Source organism: Tenebrio molitor, chromosome 9 (genome assembly GCF_963966145.1).
Source record: "Tenebrio molitor chromosome 9, icTenMoli1.1, whole genome shotgun sequence".
Lineage (NCBI taxonomy): Eukaryota > Metazoa > Arthropoda > Insecta > Coleoptera > Tenebrionidae > Tenebrio > Tenebrio molitor.
Window position 1 is genome coordinate 3,144,517 of NC_091054.1, and position 18,042 is coordinate 3,162,558.

General features: G+C 39.3%; 4 protein-coding genes across 7 annotated transcripts; 2 read left to right on the forward strand and 2 right to left on the reverse strand.

Annotated features, from left to right (window-relative positions):
• Nucleotides 1–337: 337 nt before the first annotated feature.
• On the reverse strand, nucleotides 338–3,518 carry LOC138137635 (SET domain-containing protein SmydA-8-like). 2 transcript variants are annotated; one of them, XM_069057140.1, is made up of 4 exons: nucleotides 3,251–3,489; nucleotides 3,104–3,204; nucleotides 1,841–1,978; nucleotides 338–1,788 (listed from the first exon to the last, which is right to left on the reverse strand). In XM_069057140.1, exons 1-4 carry the CDS (start codon nucleotides 3,272–3,274, stop codon nucleotides 483–485), a joined length of 1,569 nt encoding a protein of 522 aa, XP_068913241.1. In that variant the 5' UTR covers nucleotides 3,275–3,489; the 3' UTR covers nucleotides 338–482. The 2 variants fall into 2 exon arrangements, with proteins under 2 accessions (XP_068913241.1, XP_068913242.1); XM_069057141.1 differs by lacking the exon at nucleotides 3,104–3,204 and having other exon boundaries at nucleotides 3,251–3,518.
• A 4,041-nt stretch (nucleotides 3,519–7,559) lies between these two features.
• On the forward strand, nucleotides 7,560–9,445 carry LOC138137639 (SET domain-containing protein SmydA-8-like). Its single transcript, XM_069057146.1, has 5 exons — nucleotides 7,560–7,859; nucleotides 7,907–8,167; nucleotides 8,215–8,750; nucleotides 8,796–9,246; nucleotides 9,296–9,445. The coding sequence occupies exons 1-5, from the start codon at nucleotides 7,839–7,841 to the stop codon at nucleotides 9,425–9,427; spliced, it is 1,401 nt and encodes a 466-aa protein (XP_068913247.1). The 5' UTR covers nucleotides 7,560–7,838; the 3' UTR covers nucleotides 9,428–9,445.
• A 46-nt stretch (nucleotides 9,446–9,491) lies between these two features.
• Nucleotides 9,492–15,687, forward strand: LOC138137634 (SET domain-containing protein SmydA-8-like). 3 transcript variants are annotated; one of them, XM_069057137.1, is made up of 6 exons: nucleotides 9,492–9,805; nucleotides 12,036–12,078; nucleotides 14,046–14,561; nucleotides 14,610–14,920; nucleotides 14,969–15,413; nucleotides 15,461–15,687. In XM_069057137.1, the coding sequence occupies exons 1-6, from the start codon at nucleotides 9,642–9,644 to the stop codon at nucleotides 15,602–15,604; spliced, it is 1,623 nt and encodes a 540-aa protein (XP_068913238.1). In that variant the 5' UTR covers nucleotides 9,492–9,641; the 3' UTR covers nucleotides 15,605–15,687. The 3 variants fall into 3 exon arrangements, with proteins under 3 accessions (XP_068913238.1, XP_068913239.1, XP_068913240.1); XM_069057139.1 differs by having other exon boundaries at nucleotides 9,715–9,805; nucleotides 12,036–12,083; XM_069057138.1 differs by lacking the exon at nucleotides 12,036–12,078.
• LOC138137659 (uncharacterized) lies at nucleotides 15,654–16,361 on the reverse strand. The gene is made up of 3 exons (XM_069057177.1): nucleotides 16,244–16,361; nucleotides 15,948–16,194; nucleotides 15,654–15,895 (listed from the first exon to the last, which is right to left on the reverse strand). The coding sequence occupies exons 1-3, from the start codon at nucleotides 16,297–16,299 to the stop codon at nucleotides 15,692–15,694; spliced, it is 507 nt and encodes a 168-aa protein (XP_068913278.1). The 5' UTR covers nucleotides 16,300–16,361; the 3' UTR covers nucleotides 15,654–15,691.
• Nucleotides 16,362–18,042: the final 1,681 nt, after the last annotated feature.

Here is an 18,042-nt window from a genome sequence, read left to right on the forward strand (position 1 = left end):
AATATTGTTAAATTATTGGACATTTGGAGTAGTATGATCAGTTAAAAAATATTTTTTTTTTTGAAAAATAATGTGTATTTATCATCTTTTAGAAATGCATAGATTAGCAAATAACAAAAATAATTACCTAAATTTATTTATAGCGGCAGGCTTAAGTCAATGAGTAATATTTCAACGCTGCAGAGTTAAATTTATACAATTGCCCCATTTAGAAGATATACTGCGTTTGTAGCATTGACTTTTAACAAATATCCTGTTCCAATAATTCACCGTCGTATTTATTAGTCCTTGTGTATTAATTCAATAAAGAAATCTGAAAACACTTACTTAAACAGAGTTAATAGCATAAAAATATATTCAAGATTTTAATTACAAAAATAAAATGTATTTAAGTCTTGAGAACATCAAAAACAAATTTACAAAAACATCAAGAACAATCTATGACTTCCCTTGTAATCACAATAACAATTTAATAAATTGATTCAAAACTTCCCCAGAATCTTCTCCCAGTCCCTGATCCGCACGAGCGCATCTCTGGCAGCCACCCCCATCATCCCCTCAGGCGACGTTTCCGGTTCGTAACTCAATATCGTACTGGCTTCGTCTAGACACTTCACCACCTTCTTCAACTTACTCCTCAGCTCGCTCTTCGTGCAGTGACTCTCGAACTGCCTCGTCAGGAGAATCATCAAAGGCGCGTGCATCTCGTATAAAGTGACTCCTCTGAGCCGCGTGTACCCTGGTTCAATCACATTGAAGATCTTCATGATTTCTTCGCAAATCTCCTGCTTCCGCATCAACATCTGTTCGCTCAGTTCGTCGATGAGGTATCCGCTGATCCTGCCGTAGAGCTGACTCAGCGAGAGCTTGACGCTCAAGCTGAGGTAATGCGTGGGGTGGAGGACGTTGCGGTACTTCTGCAAGAAGGCCTCCATGGCGACGACGTCGTTGCAGTCGATGCGCTCCACTTCTTGGGATATTCGGTCGATGAGGAGTTGCATGGATCTGGAGGTGATCTTGTAGCCTGGGCATGTACTGGAGTTGGTGCATTTCCAGTCAGCTTCTGAGTTGAGAGGGTTGGTGGAGAGGACGTCACCGGTTCTGCATTTGGGGCAAATTAGGGCGCCGGTGTATGTGCCTAGTTCGGTGGGGTCGCTGCACCTCTTGCATCTACACTCGAAGAACTTGTTCTCCAAGAGATGCTCTCTCCTCTTCAAGGTGCTCTGCAGAGTGTAGGCGTAGCTCAAGGTGATCATCTCCCCCGGAGCTATTTCCGTAGATGCCCTGACAGTCAATCTGAAGGTATTCTCTTCGTCGATGTGGTTCGTGTTGGGGACGCAATCGTGCGACATCAGAAACGCAGTTGGGTACAACCCCCGAATGTTCACTCCTTGTTGGCCAATCTCGAACGAGTTGACCTCCAAGATCCCACAAATGCTGTGGACTTCCTCTTCGGTGTACTCTTTCAACCCCCAGTCCTCGACGATTCTGTTGACGACGGTGATCTGATTGGTCCTCCACAAGTCTGGAATGTTCCTCCTGATCTCGTTGTGCGTCTCCATCTTCATCAACCCTTCGTAGGCTTGGGGGTCAGTCTCTTTGAGCAGGAGACACCTCAAAGGTACTATCGCGTTGAAATGGGGGCGCATCTTTTCCAATTCGTTGTACTCCAGCATCTGTGCAGACCTCGTGGTCTTGAGCACAGCACACTCGACATCGCTGTGGCCGTACTTCTTCCCCAACCCTCTACATTTGTGGGAGCACAGAGGCCAGCCGCATCCCTTGCACCTGTCAACAAATCGCGTTATTTTCGTTACCGACTGAGTGGAGGGAGATTTACTTGACGTATGGAGTTGATTCCAGGATCCGGTAACATCCCAGACATTGGACTCTGGATGCTGTACAAGGCCCCACCACCAGTGGTGCTTCGCTTAAAATTATATCACTCGGTTTTAGATTCTTCCTCGAAACCATGTATCTGGAAAAAAGCGCGATGCGTAATGCTTTGGGGGTGATTAATTGTTGGATAAACTGGGAAACACGAAAATAAATTCGCTAGTTTAGAATATAAATTTTCCAAGGAGTAAACATGATTGTAGTGTTTAATCGAACGGGTTGTTTTTTATTGGAATTGTGAAATCAAGGTGATGACGCAGAGGCCAATTGCTGGACTTTTGCAGAAGTAGTTCAAAGCCGAGAAAAGTGTGGCAGGATCTAGGTTATCATAAACAACATTTATTTAGATGAGCTTGAAAATTGTCTGGGAAACGCGAGGGTCATTCAAACATAAATTTTACACGAAGTTGGTAATTCTCAGGTTACAGCGTTGCCTTTTTTAGATTTTAAAATTGCGTATATTTCCTAAATGGAGGGTCAGGATTTTTTAAAAATATTTTTCCAGCACTCTACCACATCTCTAGATGACGTACCCCCAAGAAAAGGAGGTACTTTTGGGACACCCTGTATACAAGTGATTTTGAAAGTTGTGCGATATTTTAACCAGAATAGGTAACAATTGAGCCAATAATGCCTTCTACAAATGTTGATATTTTTCGAGAAGAACGGGCTAAAAGTTATTCAAAAAAATGTTGGGAACCACTGAATTTTATGAAAAAATAGGTGGAAAAAAATCATAGTAGAGTTTTTTTTTTGTTTTTGACAAGAACCTGGAGAAAACCGATATGGTTTGGATCTGTGGCGAAAGATTTCCTCGATACTTCGAACCTTTGTAAACGTTGTGCAGCATCTTCGCGATTTCGGAAGCTTCGAAATGAATAAGCACGATCTTGGCCGCTAACGAGATCGCATTTTAGGATAAAATGTAATAATTTTGGAAGTGGAAGCTGGTGAAAAACTGGTACATTTTTATAATTAATTATAAAAAAAAAAGAATCTACTCGTGTAACTAATTTACTCGGTTTGACTTTCCGTCGATTAACTGCCTTTCCAATGTCAAAACAGGACGTCAAAGTAATAAAACCGGAAAAAATACCGTTTCGACTATTATTAATCGTTTTTTTCAGCCGGTGATCGCGTGCCAAATTACAACAAATCAGCTACTGTCAAGAAATAAAGTTGTGCCATCGGTGCCAGATTTAATTACCTGCCCATGAGTTGCGACGTTTTCACTTCGAAGATGGGCCCCTCGGAGAGGTCCTCCAGGTTCTCCGACGAGGTCGTCGACTGCGACCGCCTCGTGCACCTCTGGACACGATAAATTGGCAATTGTTGAAACCAACACACCACTTACCTTTCTCTTGGAGTGTCTGCTCATCTCGCTGGTGGTAAATCACTTCGGGGGCTAGAACGGTGGTGTTAATTTTGTTAAGTGACTAGGGTGTCAAGCCGTGGAGTATCTCGGCCCGTTTATTTTGGTCAACTCATCTAAACCGACTAATCTGTTGTGGGAGGAATTATTGTGGACGCCGCCAAAGTTATTTTTAACTAAATCTTCTTTATTTCTGGATAGTGTTGCCAAACGGCATGCAACGAAATGACAATAAAAACGCAAACTTGTTTACGTTATCCTAGTCCAAGAATCGCATGGGAAATATTCGTTTGTTATGAAAATTAAACACAGGCTCGGTTATGAGTTTATAATGTTTGCTGTGTAAACAGAAGGAGCTTCCTAAATTACCAAACGTTTCTTGTCAGTTGGGAGATCCGCGCACAGCGAAAGTCTCACAGGTGGCGATGTTTAGACTGACGACAATAAAAAATCTGGTAAAAAGGATGATTTGATGATGATTAAAGTCTGAACTGGTGCGAAGTAGCAAAAGATTTCACCGTGAAGAGTTAATTGCCCAAAATAGAACAAAGACTACAATTTGAGAATTATCAAAAATATCAAAAAAGTATCCACCCTATAATTTTATTCTTTTACCAAAAATGTGTGACGTCTCCTTTAAATTTTTGAGAAATATTTGTGATGTCATTAAAACTTTTTTCGAAAATTTATTTTTGTACGGGAGTCACAATTTTATTTTTATTTAGACCTCTCGACCTTCACTCGTCGAATCAACAGATGATACGAAGATATAAAACTACACCGAGACAACTTCAGAGCTTTCCCGAAAATTAGTCACTTTGTTAAATATTTACCGAAGTCTTAAAGATATATTCTGATTAAACTAATTTGTGTGTTATCAGCTTTTGCAACAGAGTGTTTTTCTTTGGAACAACTCCTTTTAGACTTCCTGGAAAGTTTTCGAAAGTACTATAGTTGTAAAGTAGATTAACCCCTCTATGTTTACTATGTTTGTCAAACAGAACTGCGAAAAGAATGAATTGTCATTATTCACGATCTATTTTCACCGCGATTGTGCTTTGGCAAATATAATTTATGCAGATGAGCTAAGAAAAAGATGCCATACGGCCCCCACGGGGTCACTGTTTCGGAGAAAATTTATTTTCAAACTGGATCATCTACAGTGAAAAAACAGGTTATCACAACTATGATTAAGTTTCCAGAATAAAAATAACTTGAACAGTTAATACAAAGACGCTACAAAGTGTCTATAATAGAACGTATGTCAAGAGTGCTGTGGAATTGAGCCGATCTATAATTTTATTGTGTTGAGCCGTTAAAGCTGTCAAATCAGATGTCAACTGTCAAATGTAAAATTATTAAATCTAGCGTCAGTTGTGATTTCGATGTCTTAGTTGTTTTGTTTCTGAGTTTTTTCAGTTTTTCTATATTCTAATTACTTTCCATCTTACAACAGTCTTTATTAAAAACGTGTCTGTTTTTCTATTGGGTACCACAATCTGCTACAGAGCGGCATATTCGAATTGTACAGGACTCGTGATATACCTACGTTCTTTTATAGACATTTTGTACGGAGTCATTATAAATGATTGTAGCATCGTAGTTAGCGTTGAAAACCGAGACAAATTTTGGATGTGCCGCCAGTCTCACAACGTTAGACAAACTAGTAGACAGATTTCCACTACCGCCAGTAGCGCCACCTATGGGCAATACTAGTCTCACTCATATTATGAAGCTTGCGGCACCAATAAAAGGAATTTTTCCATTAAAATCGATTTAATTCGAAACTATCAAACATTTTTCGAAACGGATTGCAGATATTGATTTTATACGCCATTAGCCACATTCTGATGCAAAAATTTAAACATGTTTTTTTTTTTAAACAGTTTTTTAGAAATACAGTCGCGGACAAAAAAAAGTAGGACAAGTCTTATTAAGAAATTTAACCAAAATTGAGCTGAGTAAACCGGGGTTACTATAATAAATAAATAAATATTTTCATCGTAACTATAGAAACGGCAAGCAAATTTATATTAGCGAAATAACATTCTCCTACTTTTTTTGTCCGCGACTGTATCTGCTCATAACAAAAAATTTTTAAAATAAATTATACCGGAAAGTAAATGTTTCGACAAATCAAATCTGTAAATTTCATAAATTTTCCTCAATTCTTAAGGGTCATTTTGCCACCGGCGGTAAAAGATGAATCACCCTATATTTTTCTATTAAGCGATCGTACGACATTATGGATGTCCTTATTTTTTATAAAATATACAGGATATTTCACGAGGGATAATGAGCCCGACGGAATTGAAAATGCAACCCACAATACATTTCCAAAGTTACCGTAAATATTTACAACATCGATAGCAGGCACGGATAATTTTCTCTTTTTACAGTTACTTTAAAATTAAAGTGTTCCTACGTTACTTTAATTTTTATTGACTATTAAATAATCATAATCAAATAGGAAAAATAGAAATCGGGTTGGCAGCTCTGTACGTGAAAAAGTTTGAGATTCGTTATTTCATAAAAATCTGCAAAACTGCAAAATGAAATATTTGGTCAGCTGAAAAGTCTCGGCTTCGCCTCGAGTCTGAAACCTAGTTCTCGCACTGGAAAATACACCTACCGTACTATAATTTTCTGGTAGCATCACCTATGGAAATCTTTTATTTTGAAAAACGGATGTCGCAGCGTTAAATAGTTATTTATGGAACGAGTTTCTGTGTAAATTGGGCTTTTCTAATTGCCCGAGGGATAATATTAAAACACGAGCGTAGCGAGGGTTTTAAGGCCTCGACGGCAATTAGAAAAGCCCAATTTACCCAGAAACGAGTTGCATACAAAATTTTATTGTTTGAAACGACGTCCCTGAAGCTTCCAAATCTTTTAAAAATGGTTTCGCATTTGCTTTTGACAGTTTTGACAAATTTTTCAAGACCTGTCAGAAATGTAACGTTGAATGTGTTGTCTAGGGCAACGGCTCGTTATCTGCTCATTTTGCTTTAGGGCAGTTAAGAGGCAGTTTACAAAGGAGAAAAACGAGAATTTATGACAGTTGAAAACAATAAATACAACATAACCTCACTATAAAATAACAGCATGACACGATTGTGGTTCTGTATCTATTTGATCAGTGCGACGCATTCTACTCACAATCTACTTCTGGAAGAAATAAAAACAAATCAAAAAATGTATTCTTGCAAGTTAAAAAAAAACTGATCTAGTTCTCTGCAATTTGCGATGGGCCACTTTAATATCCGCACGTACTTACCATCTCAAAACTGCCTGCTATGTGAAAATACGATAAAATTATTTATTTTTCAATATTTTCATTGCTCAAATGTTTGTTTTCTTTAAAATTTTACTGGTTCAACTTCTGGCCATTACTATTGATTTACAACTGAGTGAGGCTTTCATGATATAGCGATGTAATGATCAACGAGAGTGGACAAAAAAAAATGAAAACGGACATTAATTTTACACTAAACATCAACAATAGTTATTTATGCAACGAGTTTCTGTGTAAATTGGGCTTTTCTAATTGCCCGAGTGACAAGATTAAAACAGGAGCGTAGCGAGGGTTTTAAGGCCTCGACGGCAATTAGAAAAGCCCAATTTACCCAGAAACGAGTTGCATACAAAATTTTATTGTTTGAAACGACGTCCCCGAAGCTTCCAAATCTTTTAAAAATGGTTTCGCATTTGCTTTTGACAGTTTTGACAAATTTTTCCAGACCTGTCAAAAATGTGACGTTGAATGTGTTGTCTAGGGCAACGGTTCGTTATCTGCTCATTTTGCTTTAGGGCAGTTAAGAGGCAGTTTACAAAGGAGAAAAATGAAAATTTATGACAATAAATTAATTTTATTATTCACAAATGTGTCTTCATTTTGTTTCTTGATTTTTCCGACCTCACGTGATAATTACAGTTTATAAAAATAAATAAAAAATAATTCGGTACACTTGTTTATGAAAAAAACTTTACTTATCAAAAGAGCAAATTCCGACTCGTTGGCGTCTAGAATATTTTTGCTCGAAATATATAGTTTTGTTTATCAATACCGGTGCAAAACAGCCGGCGCTCCTGCTCAAATTACACACAAAAAAATCAATTATAACTGGAATACGCTAATTACATGACCGTGACCAAGATCCTTCTGAGACTAAAATGATGGATGTTTCCAAATGAACCAAAAATAAATTCACTTTACGACCTGTCATCAACTGCGTCGAACTGCTACAGTAAAAGCCTGTAAAAAAAGATTTGCATCAACAAGACAGTTACCGGGTTTCAGTGAAATAACTAACAAGCGTAGACGCTTTCTCAGGTATCACATCAAAGCTCGAGCTTTTATCTTGATACAGATTTAGACCCACTAAATTGACAGTTAACTGAGAGATTTCCGGCTCTGTGAAAGATTGGATTTTAATATAAAGTGAACAACTTGCGGTGTGAACCTGGTAGAGATCTGAAATCATGTAAATAGCATAAATTCCACACTTTGAGTGAAGTGAAAATAATAGTAGTAGAGATCACACCAGCAGCACCACCGCACACGTTTCAAATGGCCGCTCACCCGTTTAAGGTAAAGCGAATATGGCTAAATATAAGTGTGACGACAATATTTTGTAGATTTGTGATGACAACATCTTGGGACGTCACTTGGTGACGACTCGACCCATCGAATCCGGTGCTGTGATCCTGCAGGAAGCTCCACTAGTGAGAGGTCCTTTTTTGCACACGGTTCCAGTGTGTCTAAGTTGCGGCAAAATTTTAGACGCGAGCTGTTGGCGTCCTTGCAGCAAGTGCGGCTGGCCCGTTTGTGACAAGAACTGCGAACAATCCCCAACCCACCAATCAGAATGCATTCTAACAGCTGCCAAAGGGAGCCAGGTGGGTCCCAAAGAATGTGACAATCTTCACTGAAGTCTTTTCTCTAGATCACTATCAAAAATTTTGGAATTCCTAATCCCAACTACCAGTTTGTCTCGATTCTGCGAGCACTTTATTTAAAACAAACCTCCCCAGAAAAATGGAAGAAACTGTTAAGCTTCCAGTCACATTCAATCGAGGTTAGTACTCTTCCTCCAAGCTTCATCCGGAATTTCTTCAAGTTGGAGGACTGGTCCGAAGAAGAAATTGCACAAGTCTTGGGGGTTTTGCTAGTAAATGGACACGAATTGCCCTTGACGCAACCCTCCCAACTGGTCGTTTACGACGAAGCGTCGTTTTTGGAACACAACTGTAGAGCTAACTGCACCAAGACCTTCACCGACGAAGGAGAGCTTCTGGTGGTGGCTTCGAGATCGATCGAACCAGGAGATCACTTGAGCATTTGCTACACCGATCCATTCTGGGGGGTGCAAAATCGCCGCCAACACTTGCACCAAACCAAGCACTTTTGGTGCGTGTGCTCAAGATGCGAAGACCCGGCAGAGCTTGACACTCACCTCAACTCCATCAAATGCCCTAAATCGTAAGTCCAAGAAAAGTTGAGACACTTTTACAAAATCTCTTGTAGTACTTGCGACGGTTTGCTGCTCCCCAAGAGCTTCCTGCAAGAGGTATCCGTGTGGATTTGTGACAAATGCGACGGACTTTTCTCCAACGACAATGTGAGCGTCCTGTTGGGAAAAATTGGAGGGGAGTTGTCGGAAATGCCCAAAGGGGATGCGCAAGTGTGCAGGGAGTTTCTTCAAAAGTACGAGAAAGTCCTAGCCCCCAATCACTTCTACTTACTGGATGTGAAGATGGCGTTGAGCCACATCTTAGCCAGTCAGAATTTCGAGGATTTGAGTGACGGCGATTTGGGGCTGCTTTTGAAGATGAGCGAAGATTTGAAGATTGTGGCTGAGAGAGTGGCTCCTGCTGAGAGACGCCTCCTTGGATTGATCTTGTACAGGACTGCCAAAAGCAAGATCGAGATGGCAAGACGTCAAGACAATCTGAGTGAATTTCGTGCAGTTTTGGCCGTAAGTGGAGCTGGTAAGCTTGACAGGCTAGTTCTTGTTTTGGTTGCAGAACTCGAAGGCGACGATGTCAGAGGCGCGCCTCCTCCTCGCCAACGAACCCAGCTCCCTCCCCGAAGGCCGCTTGCACCGCCAGATCGGCCTCGAGCTCCGCCTGCTCGACGACTTGTTAAAAAATAAATAAAACCGCTTTGCACAGTGACATCTTTCGGTTTAATTTGTACCGTTTGTGACACTTCCTTTTTCTATTTAAATCTATTTGGGACGGACGACATTTTATTAATAGCCGCCGCAAGTCACTTGATTGCAGTGTGCTTTCAATTGCAGCCGTGGGCGGCGACGTTACGCAACTTTTTTATTGCTGTTTGTTTGGATTCTGTTCAAGTATTTAACGATGGATGGTAAAAGTGACGGAAAGTTGCAGATTTTGGAAGCCAACCGGTGCGAGGTGTGCCAACAGCCGGCCCTGCACAAGTGCGGGGGATGTCGCAGGGTCTGCTATTGCAGTAAACATCAGAGAGACCATTGGAGGCAACACAAAACTGTCTGCAAGCCGTTCAAGGTGGGTGAAACATAACCTACAAAGTCTAAAATTAAAGACTTCGAGAAAAAAATTCGAAAAATACACGAATTACACAAAAATGAAACGGTGTGCGTGGCTCAAAGATTGCTGCGTACTGCGCACCAAATAATCAGAACACAGTATACTAGTGCAAATGGCTTTTATAAATAGCCAACAATACCTCTCCTGGGCTGAAAAATGTGATCAGCAAACTTGGAACTGTATTTTCTTCAAAACTCGTTGATAACTGTGCTATCTGGTATTAGGAGTTAAATGATACGGGGTCAGTGTTGTTTCATTAATGATAATTATTCAAACGATTTAAATAAATATGTAGCATGCGATAGGTATAATGTTTATCGGTTTACTACCTACTCACATTTTTTTATTTTTGTTTGAATTTATCAGATTTTTTTTGTATGCATAGATCTGTGGAAAAACACTTTAGTTCAAAGCGCAATAAACAATAAACAAATGCAAATGTGCGTTCATGGTTTGTTAACACAGCAAATTATTATGGAATGTTACTCAGGTTTGTAGTCAGGCGCGCCTAATTAGTTAAAAATTTGTGCTGGAAAATTTCTTTAGTGCCGTACAAAGTGATAAAAAAGAAAACTACTCTAACTTTTCTTCTGTTTTATCGAAACGTTTGTCTTACTTTGATCGTACGCAGAATAAATAGGTACTTATTGCCATGCACAGTCGTTTTATTGGTTGCCTATTCGCTTCGTTTCGGAAGTAACATTTCACCGAAAAATATGCATACCAGTGAGAGGTGAAAAACAGAAGGCAGCGGGCAAGACACGAACCCATTCAGAAAAAGTTCCGGAAACGGAAAGATCCCAAAGTAGACGCGAAGAAGGAAGTAAAAGAAGGGAAATGGATAAGGAAATGAAAACCATGATTAGAGAGATAAGAGAGGAGAACAAAGTACTAAGAAAAGAATTAGCGGTAGTTAGAGAGGAGAAGGGGGAGCTAGGAAAGAAGTAGCGACAGGGAGAGAGGAGATGAGAGGAAGAGAAGAAAAATGGCAGGCGGAGGAGGCAGATTGGATGAGAAGGATGAAAATGAAATGAGGGATTAAAGAAAAGCGAAAAGAAAAGGGAGAAGAGAAGGATTCATGGAAAGAAAAGTTCATATACATTACATTTTATAAAACATAATATACAGGGTGTATTTTGAAAATGTGCTGAAATTTTACCTGCGAGGTTATTTGACAACGTAGAAGACTAAAAGCAATTAAAAAAAATTGTAGCTCAAAAAATAAATGTGACAGAATTTTTTAGATATTTTTGCGAATTCTACATGAAGCCAGTAGCTCGTGGTTAAAATATCTGTACAACTTTCAATAACACCCTGTACAGTAAAGAGGTGAAGACAACAAGAAGACGTGTCGAAGACCGAATGAAAGAAAACAGGGAGGATCGTATACTTTTGGGAGGCAACTTCAACGGAAGAATAGGAGAAAGAGGAGCAAGAAATTGGGAAGAGGAGAAGGGGGATGGGAAAAGAAAATCCAAAGATAAGGTGGAAAATGCAGAGGGGAAGGGATCGAAGAAAATGAATGGGAGGGTTGAAGGGGAACAAACAAGAGGACGAGAAAGGGGAATGGACCTATATAGGTAGCCGGAGGGAAACAGTGATAGATTACGGAATAGTGAACGAAGAAGCATGGGAAAGAGAATAAAAGAGAGAGCAGAGTCGAACTATCTCTAAATAGCTGTGAAGAAGCGAAGGGCAAGGAAAGAACAGAGAAGGAAAGGGATGGGGAATAGGAATAAAACTGTTTATTTTCATTTTTTTGGAATTGCTGTTTTATGTTTATACAAAATGTAATCAGGAATCGGAAAGTCCGTAGGACAAAATAAAACATTTTATCTATCGTAATATTATTGAATGCTTATTTGCATAGAATTCCGCTAAGACATGACCGATAATTTGCAACGCCTGCTCTGATTTGTTTTCTTTTTAATCACCTTGTACATGACTTACTGAAAGTAGACACCTTGAAGGAGAAATCGTGGGTGCAATAACTTAAGTATTTTGAGTAAGTTAAGAGGTATCTTAAAAGTAAAGATTGTGTAATCAAAAAAATTGCAGAAAATATGGAACACTAAAGTACAAATAGAAAAAACAAAGAACATCATCTTATAGGGTGACAATACTTAGGTTATGTTCACTTGTTCGTGTTCCATTTTCACTACCTAATTAACATTCTTCATATTTTCAGAAAAAGGTCTCACAGTGACTTAAGAACATTGTTGTTGCAACAAGTAAGGTGAAAGGTTTGAAAAATAACTTTCAGCATTGTTGATACATATTAACTTGCTATTGTGTCGTCAAAAAAATTGCTAAACACCTGCACCGTATGTTCATGATTTATTTGCTAAGTTTCTTTTTTGTTGCTCCATAATAGCAATTTATGCAACAAGTGCATAAAGTAGTACTTTTTTCACGAATAAACCATTTCACGAGTGAAAAAGAGACTCTTTGTGCATGAGTTTCATACAATATATTTTCTACGACTGTCTAATCTAAAACTTGATGTTTCTAAAGATAAGATCGCGAGACAAGTTCAGTTATCTTGATTGCATTTTTTTGATTCGCCTATTTCGGTGCATGTATCGGGTGTTCAATTAAATTTCTCCTCAAAGTAGGCGTTGAAGAGTCGATAGTGAACACACCACGGATTATAGATCACGGATTAGCTGTTTAAATCTAACCTCACTTTTTGTGTTTTTTGGACAGACTGACGAGTGAAGTGGTGCGTTCACAATCGACTCTTCAACGCCCACTTTGAGGAGAAATTTAAATGAACACCCAATAACGGCGAAGTGAAACAATGAAACACTACAGCACTTTTTTTCACGTTTTCCATTTATTATTAGATTTCACTGTTACCATAAGCAGATGTTTTACGCACTAAAATTAGTGAAATAGTGAAATCAGTTTTTAACAGTCGTAGAAAAAAAAATCGGTTGGCTTTGTCTCATTTTTGTGAAACATGTTTAAGGGATTTGAAACCTTCATCTCCACGATTCATTCTCTTGACAAAATGTTTCTTGATTCTGATTTTCCCGAGATGTGATAGATATTATTTATTACCCTTGACACTGAAGCAAAAGACTAAGAAAATTTAGAATAGGAAAAATTTGGAAAAAAATCTTGTTTTTTTACTAGGACAAAGATTTTTTTGGGAAGAATCTTTAGTTGCTATAGTGAATATGGGGGTTGCAATTGCTATTAGATTTCAAACATTTCATATTCGTAAAACAAAATATAATTCATTATTAATACAACGTGTAACAGAAATAAGTACATTAATTTTAACTGGTAATAGACTCGTCAAAAGGAACAACTTTTCTTTACCATTTTGCCGAAAAATGATGTTTAATTCCAAAAAAAAATTGGAGAGATTTTTCACTAAAATAACCCTACGCCACTAAATACTGCAATGGCTAGTTGAGATCAGCGCTAATATGAAAAAAACATCCATTTTCATCCAGAAAAGGTGTTTTAACGCCGAAATCGAAATTCAAATAAATCTACCCGTATAGCAAAAAATCCACTTCGTAAGAATCTGGTTGTTTCACGTTTTTAGGTAGCTTAGTTTTGGAGATATGAACGGTTTTAGGAAAATCTTTCCTATTTTTTTAAGCCACTACGCAACGTTTTTCGCCAAAATGGCAGAGAGAAAAGTTGTTCCTTTTGATGAGTTCTATTACCAGTTAAAATTAATGCACCTATTTCAGAAACACCCTGTATATGTATACAGGGTGTATCCTTATGCGACCGACAAACTTTCAGGACAGATTCTACGGTCAAAAATAAGCATAAAACTCTTAATACATATGGGGTCAAAAACGCTTAGTTTGCGAGAAATCAACAAAAACGTAAAAACAATTATAATCTGAATTCCTTGGATTTTATGGGGTTATCTGTGCATTGAATAGGGGGGGGATTTTGACGATTTTTGTAAATTGTACCTAGCTCCTTTTTATTTTTGTACGTTTCATCAAAAAATTCCACCCGATTCCTTTTGTCCCTGGTAGAACTTTTTAGTCGATTATCTCGCAAACTAAACATTTTTGACCCCATATGTATTAAGAGTTTTATGCTTATTTTTAATCATAGAATCTGCCCTGAAAGTTTGTCGGTCGAATTCGGATGCACCCTGTATACTATTTACCTAGATTGATACCAACTTCTCATCTATAAAAACGCCTGTAACATGTTCCAGATCTGCGAGAGCGACATTTTAGGCCGCCACCTGATAGCCACACGTAATATTTCTGCCGGAGAATGCATGATCCAGGAATCCCCCCTAGTCTGGGGTCCCTCCTCCAACACAATCCCCATTTGCCTAGGTTGCGGTAAAGGTATCACCACAGAAACCAGCAGACCTTGTAACAAATGCGGATGGCCCGTCTGCGGAGACTTGTGCGAAAAAGCTCCAGGACATCTCCCCGAATGCAGATACACCATCCAGCGAGGCGACAAAGTCGCAATAAAAAATTTCGGCATACCCCATCCCATTTACAATTGCATCACAGTCCTGCGCTGCTTATACCAGAAACAGTTTTTACCGAAACACTGGAAGAAACTGGAGAGCCTCGAGGGGCACTGGGAGGAGCGCAAATCGACACCAAACTACGAAAACGAGCGAGTGACGGTGGCCGAGTTCATCCGACGGTTCTTCAAGCTGTCTTCGGCGTTCTCCGAAGAAGACATCATGAAAGTCTGTGGCATCGTGATGGTACTAACCTCGCCAACTCGTCACAGAAAAGTGTAGTCTGGTTTGTAGATCAACAGTCACGAAGTTCCGTTGACGGAACCAGCGCACGTCGCCATTTACGGTACCACTTCGATGATGGAGCACAGCTGTACCGCCAATTGTACCAAAAGCTTCACAAATCGAGGCGACATCATTATCGCCGCTGCCAGATCTATCGAAGAGGGTGAGCACTTGAGTATCTGCTACGCTGATCCTCTGTGGGGTACTCCGAATCGCCGGTACTTCCTCAACGAAACAAAGTTCTTCTGGTGTTACTGTCTCCGATGCAAAGACCCAACGGAATTCGGTACCAATTTCAGCGCTCTCAAGTGTTCCACGATGTAACTAATTCCCTCGTATAGATTTCACCTGTATTGTTGTTTTTGTAGCGATTGCGATGGGTACCTCCTCCCAGAAACCTTCACAGACATCCAGAAACTACCCGAGTGGATCTGCACCAAATGCCACCGATCTATGTCTTCCTATTCAGTTCACGACATCTTGGAAAGGATCGGACGTGACCTCTACGACCTCGACAAAACTAACATCGAAGCTTGTAAGAGCTTTTTGACAACCTATGAGAGTTATCTACCAAACAACCACTTCTACTGTACTGATGTTAAATATGTTTTGTCTCAATTAATGGGACAAGTGGATGCTTTGACAGACGACGATTTGGAACTAAAATTGCAATACTGCACGAGTTTAGAAAATTTGCTGAAGATCGTAGCTCCGGCAGAAAGAAGAACTCTTGGAACTGTTCTCTTCGAAAAGCACGCAGCTGTTGCCGAAGTTGCCAGAAGAAATCCAGTGAAGATGGTAGATGATCTAGAGGTGAGTGTGATTTGTTGTTGATTTGTCCTACACAGATTGTCTCAAAGGAATCGAAAAGAATTCTTCTGGAGGCGTTGGAGGTGCTCAAAAACGAACCGGATTGTCTACCAGAGGGCAAAATCTATCAACAAGCCAAGCAAAATTTGAAGAACATGAACGTTCTGCTGAAGAAACTGTCGACTAGCTTTTGACCCTCAGCTCACTAAGTTCTAGTTCTTGTTTTGAATGATAACTAAAATGTATTGTTTTCGTTTTATTAAATGTTCTAACCCTACTTTTCAACTAAAATTATTTCGAATTGTAAAACATATCCCAGGTTTCCACCCACTGTCGGTCAGATTTCCCACTCCGTGTCCTTCACATCTGTCAAATCTTTTAGTTTGTGCTGGTTTGAACACACTGTCTGGATTCTTGGCACCTGTTCCAAATTTATGTGCCGAGAAGTAATCCCTACAATCCACGATACCATCACAATTGACGTCCTGTAAATCACATTCGTTAGTCGCAGCATGGCACCATTCCAGATTCAGTCACATTGATGTGGCGCAGAATTTTTTTGGTGTAGCTATCTATGGTTTCCAGTACGCAAGATTCGTCTTGGATGCATTCTGCATACGCGTCGTCACTTTGGTCATTCACAACCCCGCCTGTCACAACTAAAGCCCCGGCTTGTCTCCAATAATCGACACTGATACCCTTTTTGGCGCATTCTAGTATGCTAAAACAGGCGGTGGATGCTTCGCAGATGCATCTGACGCATTGTTCGTCTTCTGGTGATAATCTAAAATGATCTCGACTTATGATGAAACTAATAAATATTTATTTCTTACCGACAGTGAATGTTACTGCAAAGGAAATATATCAATACTAGTGAAGTTCTCACCATTGCGGTTTTTTTGTTATTAACGCATACCTACTCATCAATTCATTTTTAACATTCTAACTGCTTATCAACGTTTGACCTTTTTATCTCAAAGATACACAGTACAGAAGGTCCTTCAAGCACTCATTTGTTCCTCAATTCGCCGCTGAGATTCGATTGCGCAATGGTAACGGTAGGAGTGGGGACGTCACTTACTCACTTCTCACTTCTCACTTGTTCGAGTGTCGCAGCAGTGGAAACACTAGTACACTCCAAACCATGGCTTTTAAAAGCACAGTGAAACATATTTATCGCGGAATCAGGCGATTCAAAATCAAAGAAATTCCTTTTCGAGAGGATTTCCCTTGCTATTCAACGTGGAAACGCTGCAAGCATTCGGGGCACTTTTCCAGATTCCGCAATATTATCGGAAATTTTTGTATTAAATATAAAACAAAAATGTTATGTAATTATGTAATTAATATTTTAAATTTAAACGATTAATATGACATTATGAATTAGGTATATGGAATAATGTCTTTGATTTCGTAATACATAACAGTTTATTAAAATAATGAAGAATTCTTTGTGCCTCATCTTACCGTATTCGAATTCTGGGAAATTGTTTACGGCATTATGTAAAAGTGGCTGAAGCGCTGCGAATAACAACATCTGTTTGTAATTGTATGTAATTTAAGCGAACGGTCCAATCGACTCGTCCACCGACAAAATAGCAAGAACAGGTACTTCAATAAAATTTACAGTGCTTTATGATTTTGAAATTTAAGGAGACGTAATTATCAAAATGTACAACGTGTGTTAACAATAAGAGCAACTTTATGTGTGTCATTTTCTAAAAAGGAGAAATGTAAAAATTACAATGCCGTCGGAAATTTAGTGGGAAAGGTACTGTTACGTTATAAATTACGCTCCCGAAACTGGGCAACCCTGTTACCGGTTACAAATCCGGAATGTTCAGGGGTATAACGAACAAGTCGTGGCTTCGACTCGGTTTACAATGCGACCACGAGAAACGCCGACTGAAGCTGAAAAATTGGTGAAAACAGCCCGGAGTACGAAAAATGATACACAATCTTCCAACTAATCGTTTATTCAGATTTCAACAATGAAAATAATGATATAAATGAAAAAGAAAACAACGAAGCCTGACTAGCCTTATGGCGTGTACAAAATTGAATAACCCTAACTCCTCGGAGGGTCCTCCGGGTCCCAGATATTCAACGAACGAGTACCGACGAAACAGTAAAAAAAATTCCTTCTTTAGCGAAGGAGGAAGGCCGACTGGTCCTACGTAACGTCGCTATTCGGCTACGCCGCCCGCATAAGCGGGGAGGTCCTCCAAGTCTTCCTTCGCTCCCAAAAAAAATTGAAGTTAAGATGTTTTTCTCCGGTACGAACCACGCGCAAAAAAATGTTCGATGAGCGCGATACACAATTCCTGGCGAGGTCACTCACGGATTGATAATGGTTCGTGAATATAAAAACCCGACGGACTTGATAAGGAAATTTTTTCTTAAGTTAGTACGATTACTGAAATGACGCGTCTTATGACAAAACTGCAACTTTAACAGTGGAACAAATTATAAATCCTAAACGCGATATACAAATTAAGGAATTTGATAGAACTTTTCACCCGTCGAAATAATGAGTGACAATGGAAATTTGACTATAGTTAAATACAAAACGCTCAATTAGTTCGACGGAGTGACAAAATACAACCGAAAACTTTGAGAAGCTACGGCCTGT